Raw genomic sequence first — 15,906 nt, forward strand, 5'->3', positions numbered from 1 at the left:
TAGATTTAATGCTTTTCCCATGTTACTTGTTTGCATCTTAGTGCGTATGTTTCATCAGGAAAACTACTGACATTTTGTGGGAGTTTTTTCCTCCCTCTCTGTGCCTATGATGTCCAGTGTTTGTCAGAAATCGGTTTGTCACACTCATCTGGTACTTTCTCTTTGTGTTTCAGCATCCTCCTCCAGACCGACAGGCAGTACCTGGCAGACCAGGCCCTTTTCCCCCCAAGCAGCAAGTACCTGATGAGGATGAAATGTGGAAGCAAAGAAGAAGACAGCAGTCGGAGCTTTCTGCCGCGGTCGAACGTGCTCGTAAACGGCGTGAAGAGGAAGAGCGAAGAATGGAAGAACAGAGGAAGGCAGCATGTGCTGAGAAGCTGAAACGGTTAAATGAAAAGCTCGGCATAGTGGACAAGCAACCATCGCCAGAGGAAATTAGAGAAAGGGAGCGAGAAAAAGAACGGGAGCGGGAGAAAGAACTTGAAAAAGAACAAGAACGGGAGCGCGAGAAGGAGAGGGAAAAAGAAAGGGAAAGGCAACAAGAGAAGGAGAAAGAACTGGAAAGAGAGCAGGAAAAACTAAGAGAAATGGAGAAGGAAAGAAAGCAAGAAAAAGAGAAAGAACTGGAACGGCAGCAGGAAAAAGAAAAAGAACTAGAACTGCAAAAGACAAAAGAACAGGAAAAGGAATGTGAGCCGGAGAAGAAAGAAAGGGAGAAAGTGGAGGAAAAAATCGAACACAAAGAACCTGCTTTAGAGCCTATGGTAGAAAAACCAGAAAGTGAAAACAGCGGTAATAAAGGTATAGTAGTCTTTGTTCTCACATACACTTGACAAAATGCTTCACGTTACTAACGGTGTTGATGTTTGTGAATTTTTAATACCAACCTAAATTTCAAGATCTAAAAAATAATTTAATACAGAATCTAAATAAACCAAAGATTGCTTTTTGGGGTAGAAATTAACTTTCATTGGATACTTTAAGATGCTTTTTTCCCTATTTTTTTCTGAAGGTAAAATACATGTGACATAAAATTTAGCGCATTACTCATTCTTAGGTGTATAGTTCAGTGGTATTAAGTACCTTCATAATGTACATCCATCATCACCATCCATCTCCAGGACTCTTTTCATCGTGTAAAACTGAAACTGTACCCATTGAACAAGAGCTCCCTGTCCCCTCTTTTCCCCCCTGGGCAACCATCCTACTTTCTGTCTCTATGATATCGACTATTCTGAGTGCCTCATAAGTGGAATCATAGAGTATTTGTCTTTTTTTTTTGTGACTGGCTTATTTCACTTAACATAATGTCCTCAAATTTCATTCATATTTAATATATAACAATTTCCCCTTTTTTGAGGCTAGTAATCCATTATATACACACCACACTTTGCTCATCCATTCAGCTGTTGGTGACCACTTGGGTTGATTCCACGTTTTAACTACTTTGAATAATGCTGCTATGAATGTGAGTGTGCAGATATTTCTGAGATCCTGCTTTCATTTCTTCTGTGTATAAACCCAGAAGTAGAATTACTGGATCATAGGGTAATTTCTATTTTTAATTTTTGAGGAACCATTTGTGCATCTTCTTTGGAGAAATGTCTAAGCCCATTTTTTAATCAGATTGGTTGTTGTTGAGTTTTAGGAGTTGGCTATAGATTCTGGGTGGAAATACCTTATCAGATATATAATTTGCCAATATTTTCTCTAATTTTATGGATTGGCTTTTCACTCTGGATATTCTTTTGATGCACAAAACTTTCTAGTTTCCATGAAGTCCAATTTGTCCTTTTTTTTTTAACCTCTGCCTTTGGTGTCATAGCCAAGAAGTTTTGTATATTCTGTTAGGTAAGGATCCAACTTCATTCTTTTGCATGTGGCTATCCAGTTTTCCCATCCCTATTTGTTGACTGTCCTTTCCCCATTGAATGGTCTGAGCACCCTTGACTAAAATCACTTGAGTATGTATCTGATGATTTGTTTTAGGGCTCTATATTTGAATCCATTGGTCTATGTCTGCCTTTTTGTCAGTGTCACAATGTTTTTATTATTGTAGCTTCATAGTAAGTTTTAAAATGAGGATGTGTGAGTCCTCCATTTTTGTTATTCTTTTTCAAGATTGTTTTGGCTATCCTGAGAATCTGTATGAATTTTAGGATGGGTGTTTCTATTTCTGTAAAGAATACCATTGGGATTTTGATTGACTCTGTAGATTGCTTTGGGTCGTATAGACATGTTAGCAATATTAAGTCTTCCAATCCATGAACAGTGGATGTGTTTCCATTTGTTTATGATTTATGTCTTCTTTAATTTTTTTCAGCAGTATTTTGTAGTTGTCATTGTAAAAGCCTTTCGCCTCCTTGGTTAATTCTTAAGCATTTTATTCTTTTCAATGCTTTTGCAAATTGGATTGTTTTTATAGTTTCCTTTTCAGGTTGTTTATTGTTGGTGCGTAGGAGTGCAAGTAATTTTTGTGTGTTAAATTTGAATCGGCTAAATTTTGCTGAATTCATTTATTAGTTATAACAGTTTTTGTGGAATCTTTAGAGTTTTCTATTATGCGATCATGTCATCTCTGAACAAATAACTTCTTTTCCAATTTGGATATCTTTTATTTCTTTTCTCTTGCCTAGTGTGACTAGAATTTCTAGTACTTAGAATAAAAGTGGCAGAGGTGGGCATCTTGGTCTTGTTCCTGATCTTAGGAAAAGCTTTCAGTCTATCACCATTGAGTGTGGTGTTGGCTGTAGGTTTTAGATTAATAATTAGTTTATTTTTTTAAATGCATTAATTTTTTAAATCGTGTAGAAACACATAGTACGGACCACTGTTACAGTACTACTAGCTTTTATAATTGCCTTTATTGTGTTTACCTTTACTGAGATCTTTATTTTGTTATACAGCTTTGATTTACTGTCTAGTGTCCTTTCATTTCACCCTACAGGATTCCCTGGAGTATTTTGTGGAGGGCAGGTCTAATGGTAATAAACTCGCTCAGCTTTTATCTGTGAATGTCTTAATTTCTCCCTCATTTAACACTTTGAACACTGCCTTCTGGCCTCCAGTGTTTCTGATGAGAAATCTGATAATCTTACTGAGAATCCTTTGTGTGTTACTTCTTAGTGTTTTCTGTTGCTGCTTTCAAGATTCTTTTTCTTTAGAAAGTTGATTATAATGTGTCTCAGTTTCGTCTCTTGGAATTCGTTAAGCTTCTTAGATAATTATATTCAGGTTTTTATTTTCCCCATTAAATTCAGGAAGTTTTCAGCCATTAAGTCTTCGAATATTCTCTCTGCCCCCTTTCTCTTATTTTGGTCTGATTGATCTTGTCCCACAAGCCCCTTAGGCTCTGTTTACTTTTCTTCTATTTTCTTTCTGTTCTTCAGACTTAATTCCCATTGTTGTATCTTCAAGTTCACTTATTCTTTCTTCTGCTTGCTCAAATGTGCACTTGAGTGTGAGATGGGGGATATGTAGCTGGTACTGTGCTAAGAGCTCTAATTGACTAAAATTAACTGCACTCTGTTGCAGCCTTCCCCTGAGTTACAAACCTTCATAGACTCCAGAGTCCCAAAATAGTTACCTCAGGCAGCCTGACAGCGCAATTATTGTCTGGGTTGGGGAAGAGACTGCTGGTATTCCTACTCCACCATCATCACAGAATCCTCTCTGTCTTATATAAGTGTTGAATATTTATTAAAACATGGAAAGTAGATAGTATTTGAAATGTTTTATTATTGCAAAAAATCAAATACAGATTTTTGTACGGTGAACATTTGGACATGTGCTCTCTACCTTAATCAGAATCCAGCTTTGAGGAAACCTCAATGTTACCTCATTGATGGCTACCGATATTAGAATACAAAACAGTACTTTGGAGTATTGAGGATGAGTATTTCTTCTTACCTTTATATATATATATAATCAATGTAATAATTTCACTTCATCACAAATGTCCTGTATTTGTTAAGTGTTATAGATGAATACCATTCTCTTTCACCTTTTCTTTGGACAGAGGATGACCCAGTCTTCACTAGACAAGACAGTAATCGCAGTGAAAAAGAGACCACACAAGTGGCGCATGAAACAGAACCAGAATCAGGGTCGCAGCCTCGGCCTGCTGTTTTATCTGGCTATTTTAAACAGTTTCAGAAATCTTTACCACCACGATTCCAGCGGCAGCAGGTAACAAGAAAAACATTTTGTCATGTACAATTGAAAAGGTTTATTGTTCATCAGTCTGAGAAATAATTTGACATAAGACCTAAAGTACTCAAAGCACACTAATTTTCCCTTTTAAATCAAAGTTTGTTGATAGGGGTTTTACCGTGAACTGTGTCATTCCCTTTTTCCTCTGCCTCTTTTATAGACGCCCTCTATCTTCCTTTCTGGGAAATGGTTTCCGCAGTATAATTAACGAGTGATTCATTGCTTAAGTCAAGATGTCATAACTTAGCCTTTGTTCTTTTGTCTTGCCACCTCTCACTGTTAAATATCTTTTGAATTCTTTTCCCTGAAGGATTGAAAAAAAGCCCGTTATTTTCTGACATGCTTGGTTGTATTACCTTAGCTCTTGGAAGTAGAATGTCAGGCTGTGGGCCCCGTGTCTTTCAGGAGCAGATGAAACAGCAGCAGTGGCAGCAGCAGCAGCAACAGCAGCAGCAGCAGCAGCAGCAGCAGCAGGGTACACTTCCCCAGACCGTCCCGTCACAGCCGTCCGGTGCCGCCGTCCCGCCTCCACCACACCGGCCTCTCTACCAGCCCATGCAGCCCCACCCGCAGCATTTGGCTTCCATGGGCTTTGATCCCAGGTGGCTCATGATGCAGTCCTACATGGATCCTCGAATGATGTCAGGTAGACCTGCCATGGATATTCCTCCCATTCATCCCGGTGAGTAGAAATTAGCCCTGCCTTGTGGCCCCCTGGCAGGTAGCAAAATCAGGTTTTCATTCTCCTCCCCGAGTTATAATCTGCTAAGAACTTAAAAGGACCCTTAGATTTTTAATCATAAAATTATGTGACTTCCTTTCAGCACAGAGTAGTTAAATGCCAGACACTGTACCAACAGTGTGGTAAGACCAAAATACTCGTTATTTGCAGTCTTGTACATATTATTTTAAAATTTTAAGATGAAAAAGTATTGTCTTATTAATAATATCTATTATTTGCTATATTGCTTTCGTTCTTTTGTGTTTTAGCATTTGAATTTTGTCCGTATGTTGTATATTCCAGCTTATCAATTTCTCCATCATTTACCAGCCTAACACTTGTTTCCTCATAGTTTAGCTGAAAACAAATGAATTAACAGTCTCTTATGGAATCCTACCAGAATAAATCCAAATAATCCATTATTAAAATGACATAGAGGAAAGTTTACAGGTGATTAAAAACATGATCAAGAGTCCCATGATGGTTTTAAAACATACATTAAAGTTTTAAAATTTAAGAGGCATAATTTATAGTGTATTGATCAACTAATTAAACTAGATAAATAGAATTTTCTATGGGAAATTTATTTTCACTGTTGGTGTAGAGTTAACAGTGCTTGTTATCTGATTATATTTTCTTTCCTTTAAAATAGGCTGCTGTTCTGGTTTTGCTTGCTTAAATCTTTCTTAAATCCATTTATTTAACAGCAACAATAAAAATCTCATTCGTGGAAAAACTCATAATTGTTACTGATCATTTGTTGAGTTAATCAGTTCTACTTGGCAAAAAGTATTTCTTTAGCTTAAGTATAGAGAATGCCAAATAGTAATAAACCAGATTCTATGTCTATGACTTTGTTTCTTTGGGTGTTTTTTGTTTTGTTTTCACCTTTTTCTGCCCTTTTGTACAGGAATGATTCCTCCTAAGCCGCTGATGAGAAGAGACCAGATGGAAGGGTCCCCAAACAGTTCCGAGTCATTCGAGCATATAGCTCGATCGGCAAGAGATCACGCACTTTCCCTGCCTGAGCCTCGTGTGATGTGGGGGTCGGACCCCTATCCTCACACCGAGCCTCCGCAGGCTGCTACTCCCAAGGCAGCAGGAGCAGCTGAGGCTGTGAGGTAATGACTCCGACGGCTAATAGACCCCATCAAGGACATTGTGGTGAAATGAAAGCCGTGTGGCGGTCATTCTGATTTAGGACTGAGCCATAAACGGATGGCCTCCCATGTAGTGTGTGTCATTTCATTTGGGGGCATAGTTTCTCCTTTTTTGGCATTTCTGTATTGGTTAGCGCTTTTTCTCGCCCAGTTCTGTACACTGAATTAAATGCTGAAATTTAGTGTTAGATGTTAACATTGGCAGGTTTCTGCCATTGATTAGGTAATTGACATGTAGTCTGGCTGACGTGTTGATGTCATTCTTCCACTAATGAAAAATAGTAGACATTTAATTGTCAATAACTTACGGAAGTTTACTAAGGCCAAAATAAGGACATATGCTGGTTTACGAAGATGCTTTGAAGTAGCAGACAATTGATGATCTCTGATAATTTGTAACCATAAAGTTGGAACTTGCACCATTTGTGTATTTTATGATTTATCATTCTGATTCACTGGGAAAGACAGACCTCCTCTAGTGTATAGTTTTCCATCTTGTGCCCTGAAAGTTATACCCATTTAGTAGCAGCTCCTCATTCCTCCCGCGCTCCCACCCCCCACCCACAGTCCCTGGCCACTTACCATTCTACCTCCTGCTTGGATAAGTCTGATTACGTCTGTACCTCAGAAGTGAAGTCATGTGGTATTTGTCCTCCTGTGACTGATTTATTTCACTAGCATAATGTCCTCATCCATGTTGTAGCATATAACAGGGTTTTTTTAATGGCTGAAGAACATTCCCTTATATGTATATATACCACGTTTTCTTCACTCATTCATCCATCAGTGGAGTTTTAAGTGTCCACCTCTTGGCTATTTTGAATAATGCGGCACTAAACTTTTTAGAGCAGCGTAAAGATGCTCTTTACGATTCTGATCCATTGTTTTGTTTTAATAGTAGGGATTATTTTGCTGTGCACTGAACATAAGAAAGATGTTGCTTGATGGTTCTGCCTTTGAATTCTCGTTACCCTAGGCCTGAAGCCCCACTGGATCAGGAGCAGATGACTGCTGCTTACCCTCTCGAACACAGTCAGCTAGAGGCTCATCCAAAAGCAGACTTGGTTAGAGAATCAGCGGAAACCGAAGCACATAAGTTTTTAAGCAGCTCTGTGGAAGACATTCGGCCTCACCCCACCGACACAAATCGTCAGTCTGCTTGCTGTGATGTCCCCGATCGGAAGGCTGCATCCACTCCTCAGGAAGAGTGGGTTTCAGCCGGAGAGAGTCAGCCTGCCCGGAAGAGAAGCGTTTCCCATGGGCCTAACCACACTCAGAAATCAGAGGAGCAAAGAAACGAGCCTTCTGCCAGCATTCCCAAAGTAATCAGCAGGTGCATGGATGCAAAAGAACCGGCAGAAAGATCAGAGGACAAACCCAGAAAGGATGGCTTTCTACGATCTTCTGAAGGACCAAAGCCTGAAAAACTGTATAAATCTAAATCGGAAACTCGTTGGGGCCCAAGGCCAAGTTCCAACAGAAGAGAAGAAGGTAATGATAGGCCTGTGAGAAGATCAGGTCCCATTAAAAAACCTGTACTTAGAGATATGAAGGAGGAGCGAGAACAGAGGAAAGAGAAAGAGGGAGAAAAGGTCACTGAAAAAGTTGTAAAACCGGAAAAACCAGAAAGGAAAGATCCTGTCCCGCCACCCCCACCTCCCGCAGTAGCGATCCCACCCCAGTCGGGTCCACCACCACCTCAGCCAGAGCCAGAAAAAGTTCCTTCACCAGAAACTCCAACCTTGGTGCAAAAGCCACCTCAGGATGCTGAGAAGCCCTCAGAACCTGTAAGTAGCGCCGAGGCAGAGCCTGCAGCTAAAACTGTAAACCAGCCAACTGTCACCACGCCAGCAGTCAAAGAAGAGAAACAGCCTGAGAAAGTCATCAGCAAAGACCTTGTCACAGAGCGGCCTCGACCAGATTCAAGGCCAGTGGTTAAAAAAGAATCATGCCTACCCCCCAGAACCTATTGGAAAGAAGCTAGAGATAGAGACTGGTTTCCAGATCAGGGCTACCGAGGCCGCGGCCGGGGTGAATACTACTCCAGAGGCCGGAGCTACAGAGGCTCGTACGGCGGGCGCGGCCGTGGCGGTCGAGGGCACACGCGAGACTATCCTCAGTATCGAGACAACAGACCTCGCGCGGAGCACGTGCCTGCAGGGCCCCTCAGGCAGCGAGAAGAAAGTGAGACGCGAAGTGAGAGCTCCGATTTTGAGGTCATTCCCAAACGAAGGCGACAGCGTGGTTCAGAGACTGACACCGACAGTGAAATCCACGAAAGTGCAAGTGACAAGGACAGTTTGAGCAAAGGTAAACTCCCCAAAAGAGAGGAACGGCCTGAAAACAAAAAACCTATAAAGCCTCCATCTTCTTTCAAGCCTGAAAATCACATCCGAATGGATAGTAGACCTCTAGAAAAGCCTTATGTAAGGGATGATGATAGACCCAAACCGGGTTTCCTTCCTAAAGGAGAGCCCACACGGCGAGGCAGAGGTGGCACGTTCAGGCGTGGGGGCAGGGACCCTGGGGGGCGCCCATCGCGCCCGTCCACCTTGCGGAGACCTCCCTATCGGGACAATCAGTGGAACCCCAGGCAGGCAGAAGCTCCTAAACCAGACAACGCAGAGCCACCGAGGAGACACGAGCAGTTTGTTCCTATGCCAGCAGACAAACGACCTCCAAAATTTGAGCGGAAATTTGACCCCACTAGAGAGAGGCCTCGGAGGCAGCGACCTACCCGCCCACCGAGGCAAGATAAGCCGCCCCGATTTCGAAGGCTCCGAGAGAGGGAGGCGGCTTCCAAACCCAGTGAGGTGGCCGTGCCCGCCAGTGGCACAGTGAGCGCTGTGGTTCAGGAGCCAGTTAGTACTGCCGGGGAGGTTTCTGGGAACAAGACACCAGACTTGTCTAATCAGAACTCTTCAGATCAGGCAAATGAAGAGTGGGAAACGGCTTCTGAAAGCAGTGATTTCAATGAGAGGCGGGAAAGGGATGAAAAAAAAAATGCTGATTCGAATGCACAAGCTGTGGTAAAGGCCGGAGAGAATGTTTCACCCCAAAAACGAGAAGTGGCAAAGAGAAGTTTTTCTAGTCAGAGACCTGGCGTAGACCGCCAGAATCGGCGCGGCAACAGCGGTCCCCCCAAATCCGGAAGGAATTTCTCAGGTCCTAGGAATGAGAGGAGAAGTGGCCCGCCGTCAAAAAGTGGGAAGCGAGGGTGAGTGCTTCGTTTCAGATGTAATTACTTGTGCGTCTTTAAAGAGCGTGGAGGAGACTTCTTGGTTGAACTGTGCAAAGGAAAGGAGCCAGTCTAGCTAGAGGACCAGCCCCATTGTGCTCCCCAGGTCCTTTTCTTGCTCTTAGGGAAAGAGGTCAGTGTGTCTCCGGGGTCTTTGCCTGCCTGGTTTTCCAGAAGAGGCCTCTTAGACTTGGGGGAAATCTCCCACCAAGGGATGGACCCGGATAGTGTCCCGTTTGGCAGCCTGTCATCTTGGTGATAAGCAGCGCACCTTTCTTATTTCTCTTTGTGAAACCCCAGTGCTCACAGGTATCGTCTGGGGCTTAAATTACTATGTCGTAACCATAAACTTGCACTCTCTACTGGTTTCTAGAGAGTGAGTGATGAACCATCAGGATAGATTATATTCCCCCTCTAGCCGCAAACTACAGTAAATGACCCAGCGAGAGAGAAACCCAGAAAGCAAAGTCCTGCCCACCCACCCAGGCCACCAATAACAGAGGCCATCTCACTGGATGTTTTTTAAAGAATCTTTCTAAACTGCTAACCTCACTGTGTTCTTTTAAATATTAAAATGATAGTTATGGGGAAGTAGCATTGATTTCTTCAGTATTAGGAAAATTATGAAATAGCAGTTTGCCTAGTTTTAAATCCAGTCTCAGTTACTGACTAGAGGTACAAACTTTTGCTTCCTCATCAGTAAAATGGGGAGAAAGTAATAGTATTTATAAAAATGTGAGAAGATGCTGACATGGTATTTGTGAAGCACTTAATACCTACCTGGTTTATGTAGTAAGCAAGCAACTGTTACTTTGGTGTGCCCTGTTTTTTGACCAAATTCCCAGGTTTGCAGCCTGAGCTGGTAAGAAATTTATTTAGGCAAAATTATATTAATCTGCAGTGGCTGCATATACTTAGCATTTCAGGTTACTATACCCATCATTGAAAATATTTTTGCTTTCTGATAATTTAGAAAATGTTCCAGGGATATGATGTGACCGGTACTGTTTCCTGAGAACCTGCTTAACAGAATTTGAACCTCCCTTTTTAAGTTGAAAAGAAAAGAATAACATACATAGTTAAAACAGCAGTATGTTTATTGACTGTAACTGAACTATTAGAATTTCACGTAATACTTCAGGGAAATCTTGATTTGATTTTGTGCACTGTAGATCTCAACTACTTAGCAAGACTTTTGTGCCACGTACATGCTAACTAACAGCTATGAACTTGCTGAAATGCAGTGACTCTTTGTCATTAAAATGAGTGTTTGCAAGAGTCCCATTTAGAAGAGATGAATTCATTCTGCTGATATGAATTCATGGAGGTCACCCTTTGTATCAAGCACTTGATAAGCTTTTCTCTTGAGTGATACTATAGGCTAAGATGAAAACGAATTTGAAAACTCATTTTCCATGGTCTGTTTTCATAAAATTTTTATAAAATAAACCCAAGAATAGAATGTGTCTGTTTGGAAACAAAAACTATTGAAATACAATTGGTCTGTGAAGTGAATTGTTGCCAGCTAAAAGTGGTTTTCTGTGTGTTTATATTAATGTATAAATCTGAACTTTAAAAAAGCACACAGGGTAAACAATGCTTTTCCAAATTTATTCATTTGCTGCCCTCTTGTGGAGAAGATCCAGTAGTGAATACTTTGGACTAGCTTATTACATCACAGACATTTTCTGCTATGAACACTTGATTAGCTGATTTATTTGTAACGTGATAGACAAATGACATGCTAACAAGCTTCAGGGAATGATTGGAATTCTAGAATTGAATTGCTGGAAAGAACTACTCTAGGGAGCTAGTCCGTCTCTTTTATTGGAAGCTCAGTTTTAGTGCAGTTGTTCTCAACAAAAGTCACCAAGGCTTGTTGGTTTTGATTTAGAGTCGTCTTTCCCACTGCTGTTCCTTCTTAGACTGAACTTTAAAAACTGCCGGTAAAGAGCATTTCTTTTTTTCAGGTGTGGAGATAATAACATCTCAAATTGTTGTTTGTAGGCCATTTGACGACCAGTCTGCAGGCACAGCCGGTGTCGACCCCGTGAGTGGCAGCTGTGCACACCACCCAGAGGGGGCAGCCAATGGCACAGGACAGAAGAGCTGCAAAGATCCCACAGGGAAGAAAAGAGAAGAGCCCAAGCCAGGCCCAAAGAAACCCAAAGAGAAAGTAGACGCACTGTCACAGTTTGATCTCAACAATTACGCAAGTACGTCTTAGGTCCTTTTAGTTGTCTGTCTGTGTGTCTGTTACATTAAGGAAAATGCTATAAATAGAGAAGTCATCAAAGAAGGAAAGAGTTGAACCTACCAGGTAGAGATAGAGGCTGATTATGAATTACTAACTGATGTAACTTGAACAGAGTTACATCTGTGTACACATGCTGTGTCTTCAGTGAGTTATGACCTTGATAAAATTGGTATCTAAGGTCTGGTCAATAGGGGATAATAGGATGGGAGGCAGTATTGCCGTGAATAAATAGTTTCAGAGCGCCATGCAGTGATAGGATAGCAAATGCAAACGGTAACACCAGCAATTAGAAGCTGTTTCATACAGAAGTTAAAGAGTATGAGTAGACACCTCATGTGAAAATGGGCTGTTTGCCTTTTATTCACTTGAGACTTAAACTGAAAATACTGGATAAAATTGAGAGATTTGCTAAGTTAGGACCAGGTCATAGTAATGGGAAACGTAGGTTAGGTTCTGTTATTCGAGTGTTAAAGACGTAGCTGAGTTTTCTTTCATCTAGTTAATGATTATCTATACATCTAAACTTGGTTTGGGCCAGGGCCTTGGCATTATTTCTAGACCAGTGGTTCATCTGGGGGCTGGGTGCTACTGACTTAGTGGGTGTCGGCCAGGGATGCTGCTGAAATTCTGCCGTACACAGGACAGCCAGCTCAAAATATCAGTAGTGCCGAAGTTGGAAAGCCAGGGGCAGCTGGGATACTTGCCTTATGGTGGTTCAGGAGAGGAGACTGGCATCCATCTAAATAGCACATTTGGAAAATGACAAGTGAAGATTATAAAAAGTCCACAAACCATGGCAGATTTGTCTTGTTTATGAAATCTTCAAATCTTAGCAATAAATGTCCATCTTATGGTATGAGAAATGGATTATACTGTGAGTTGTAAGAACTAGATTTTTGCCCCTTGGTTTTTTTTTTTAAATCACTATTGGACTGAGTATTTCTATTTATCTTTTCAATTGGAAAAAGAAAATATTTTAAATATTTTTCCATACCTGTAGGTGTTGTTATAATTGATGACCATCCTGAAGTAACAGTAGTTGAAGACCCACAGTCAAATTTGAATGACGATGGTTTTACTGAAGTGGTATCGAAAAAACAGCAAAAACGTTTACAGGATGAGGAACGCCGGAAGAAGGAAGAACAGATCATACAGGTTTCGTGTTTCAGTTTATTGCTGGTTATTTAGATCGTTGTCCAAAATGTTTTAACAAATGGATAAGGTTTCCACCCAGCTATAAAGTCAAGGCTGTGTTTATTATTCAAGTGTGGAGAATGGCTTGATTTTCACAACCTTACACTGTTTTTAACCAGAATTGAGATACATTTCAAGTAGAATATAATCACTGTTTGCCTTGGAGTAGCCATCTTTACTCTAATTCAGCAACATATTTTATGTTCCCACACTGGTCATCTTATCTGCCCCATCTTACTTCATGTCAAAGTTAGACTTAATTTTAAATTATCTTGGAAATTTAACAGACAACTGCCATGATCTATTAAATTGCAGAGTCTTGACTTATAAAGTTTGAATTGTAATGTAAATTAGTTCACTTAAATGCATTGTATGAGTCAAGGTAAGTTACTCCATATAAATCAACCCAAACACCCATTTTGCTAAATGCTGACAAAGGATAAAAATAAACAGAACACAGAGATCATAGTGATAAAGAATTCTAAAAGAAGAGAAGGCTTAAAAACAGGAAACACTGAAAATGGGGATGGTAGTGTTGAATTCAATTGTATATATACTCTGGGATTAGATATTTAAAGAAGTCACTTATATTTTGTTTTTTAGGAAGGTAAAAATAGTAGTGCATATATCCTATATAATTTGTGGTTTTTCCCTGGTAGCGTCTTGACTTCTCATAATTTAAAATCTCATTAGCAGCCTTGACATTTTTGATCTGTGAATTACCTATTTTGAAAAGTAAAGAAGCTACATTAGCAGTAGGTATCTTTGTTAGAAGTTGCATTCATGAACTGTTGCTTTTAGCTATATTATTGACAAAAACGATATCTACCAATTTGTTAAGGTCTGGAACAAAAAGAATGCAAATGAGAAAGGAAGAAGTCAGACATCTAAGCTTCCTCCAAGATTTGCCAAAAAGCAGGCTACCGGGAGCCAGCAAGCACAGTCTCCGTCTCCAGCTCTGGCCTCGGCTCCAGGTCCAGCCTCCACCCCAGCTGCAGGTCCAGCCTCCTCCTCAGCTCCCGTCCTAACCTCAGCCTCCACTCCACTGCCACCATCAGCCTCAGCTCCAGTTCCAGCCTCCACCTCAGCTACAGCTGCGGCCCCAGTCCCTTCCTCCATTCCAGCTCCAACCCCCATCCTCGCCTCCGCTTCGACCCCAGCCCCTGTCCCCATCCTTGCCTCAGCCTCACTTCCCATTCTTGCTTCAGCCCTTGCTCCAGCTTCAGCTCCAGCTCCAGTCAGCTCAGCCCCAGCTGTCCCAGCCAGTTCAACCCCAACTGCCCCAGCCAATTCAGCCCCAACCCCAACCCCTGCCGTAGCCCCAGCCCTAGTCACAGGCCCCACTGCCCCAGCCCAAACTCAGGGACAGACTCACAAACCAGTCCAGAGTCCACTACAGACTCCAGCACAGTCTTCAAAACAGCCACCACCATCACTTAGACTGCCTTCCGCTCAGACGCCTAATGGCACAGATTATGTAGCCGCAGGAAAAACCATCCAGACCTCACAGTCACATGGCGCTCTTACAGCTGAGTTATGGGATAACAAGGTGGCCCCACCAGCTGTGCTGAACGACATCTCTAAGAAACGTGAGTGCGCAGCAGAGAAGGGAGGGGTGGGGCGTTGCATGGGAAGATCGGCGCTTGTTTTAAATTCGATTTATATTGTCTTTTTTTTTTTTCTAGCCATCTCCTTTTTCTTCGTAGAAAGCAATATTAATAGTAATCTTTTCTTCACTTCCTTTCCTAAAACCTTTGGTTTTCAAACAAATTTGTTATACTTTTAACAACCATATGGTATAGACATTATTTTATTTTGATAAAGAAAAGCAATACATAATGTCTGGGGAGACTTTACATTTATTTTGGTGTGCAAGACTCTCCCAGGGTGATGTGAAAAGTCATCCTTTTAGTACCTCGCTACCGATAAAAGAGGATGAAATAGATGAGCGATTATGAGCCTCTTCACTTCAATGGTCACGTTTCCTGTGGTTCTTCTCTTCAGTAGGTCCCATTAGCCCACCACAGCCATCTTCAGTCAGTGCCTGGAATAAGCCTCTGACGTCGTTTGGATCAGCTGCTCCACCCGAGGTAGGAATAGACCTGTTTTACTATAGATCTGTTACTGTGGCAGCTTCTGCTTCGTTCATTGGGTTGAGGGAGGCCTGCATATGTTTCTAACAAGTTCCCGAGTGGTGGTGGTGATGCTGGGTTCCTGCATTTTTGACATTATGGTTAATGTTTTTTAAATTCTACTCTTAGAAAAAAATCCTTGTGATACAAAAAATATAAGTGCACTTGCATTTTCTGGACTTTCCTCCACTTTTTATAGTTTGAATAATTAGGCAGTATAGTTACTTAGAAGCAGAGTTTACAGGAGATTGTTCTAACATGACTTCTCTAATGTGCCATGTTGGTAAATGACTGCTTAGGTTAGCAGTTCTTTATTTTTTGTCGAACAAACATTTATTGAGCACTTGCAATGTACCAGGCACTGTTCTAACCTGTGGGCTTATAAATCAGCTGGGCGGGGGGGCAAAAATGGACAAAAAGCCCTGCACTCACGGGGTTCCTATTGTGTTGTGGGGACACAATAAATACCATAGAGTGTATTCAGTGGTGATCGGTGCTGAGGAAAAAAGCATAAGGGAAGGTGTATACGGAATTTCCCCAGGGGTGTGGAGACCGTTTAAAGTAGGATGGCCAGGAAACGCTCCTTAGGTGACATTTGAGTTAAAGACTTGAAGGAGATAAAAGAGCATGGTGTTCACATGTCTGAGGAAAAGTGAATTCTTGGTTCAGAAAATAGCAAATACAAAAGCCTGACACAGGAACATACCTGGTATGTTTCAGGAAGATCAGGGAGGTCCATGTGGCCAGAGAGAAGTAAGGGGTGGAGAAAGAAGAAAGAAAAGGTAATGGGGGTAGATCCTAGAGGGCCCTTGGGAGAGATAGGAAGACACCAGACAGATTTCAGCAAAAGAATTCCAGGATCTGACTTAAAAAAGATTCTTCTGGGTAGTCTGCGGGAGGCAGAGAGTAGGAGTTAGAATGCTATTGCATCATCAAGTATTGGTAACTTAAACCGGGAACGTGGCATTGAAGGTGCATGAGAAATGGTTGGT

At 41.5% G+C, this 15,906-nt stretch overlaps 1 protein-coding gene across 15 annotated transcripts in view; it reads left to right on the forward strand.

Moving 5' to 3' along the window:
* The window catches only part of PRRC2C (proline rich coiled-coil 2C), a 76,768-nt gene that overhangs the window by 37,117 nt on the left and 23,745 nt on the right, over window positions 1–15,906 (forward strand). For 14 of the 15 annotated variants that reach the window (XM_019753750.2, XM_074322314.1, XM_019754560.2 and 11 more), the window contains exons 12-20: window positions 174–801; window positions 4,019–4,188; window positions 4,618–4,894; window positions 5,844–6,054; window positions 7,070–9,310; window positions 11,339–11,547; window positions 12,589–12,743; window positions 13,624–14,371; window positions 14,787–14,872. In XM_019753750.2, the coding sequence (XP_019609309.2) occupies window positions 174–801; window positions 4,019–4,188; window positions 4,618–4,894; window positions 5,844–6,054; window positions 7,070–9,310; window positions 11,339–11,547; window positions 12,589–12,743; window positions 13,624–14,371; window positions 14,787–14,872 (4,725 nt within the window). The remainder of the gene's footprint in view (window positions 1–173; window positions 802–4,018; window positions 4,189–4,617; window positions 4,895–5,843; window positions 6,055–7,069; window positions 9,311–11,338; window positions 11,548–12,588; window positions 12,744–13,623; window positions 14,372–14,786; window positions 14,873–15,906) is intronic. The other variant, XM_074322308.1, reaches the window with a different exon arrangement.

This window comes from Rhinolophus sinicus, linkage group LG17 (genome assembly GCF_036562045.2).
Source record: "Rhinolophus sinicus isolate RSC01 linkage group LG17, ASM3656204v1, whole genome shotgun sequence".
In the NCBI taxonomy this organism is placed as follows: Eukaryota; Metazoa; Chordata; class Mammalia; order Chiroptera; family Rhinolophidae; genus Rhinolophus; species Rhinolophus sinicus.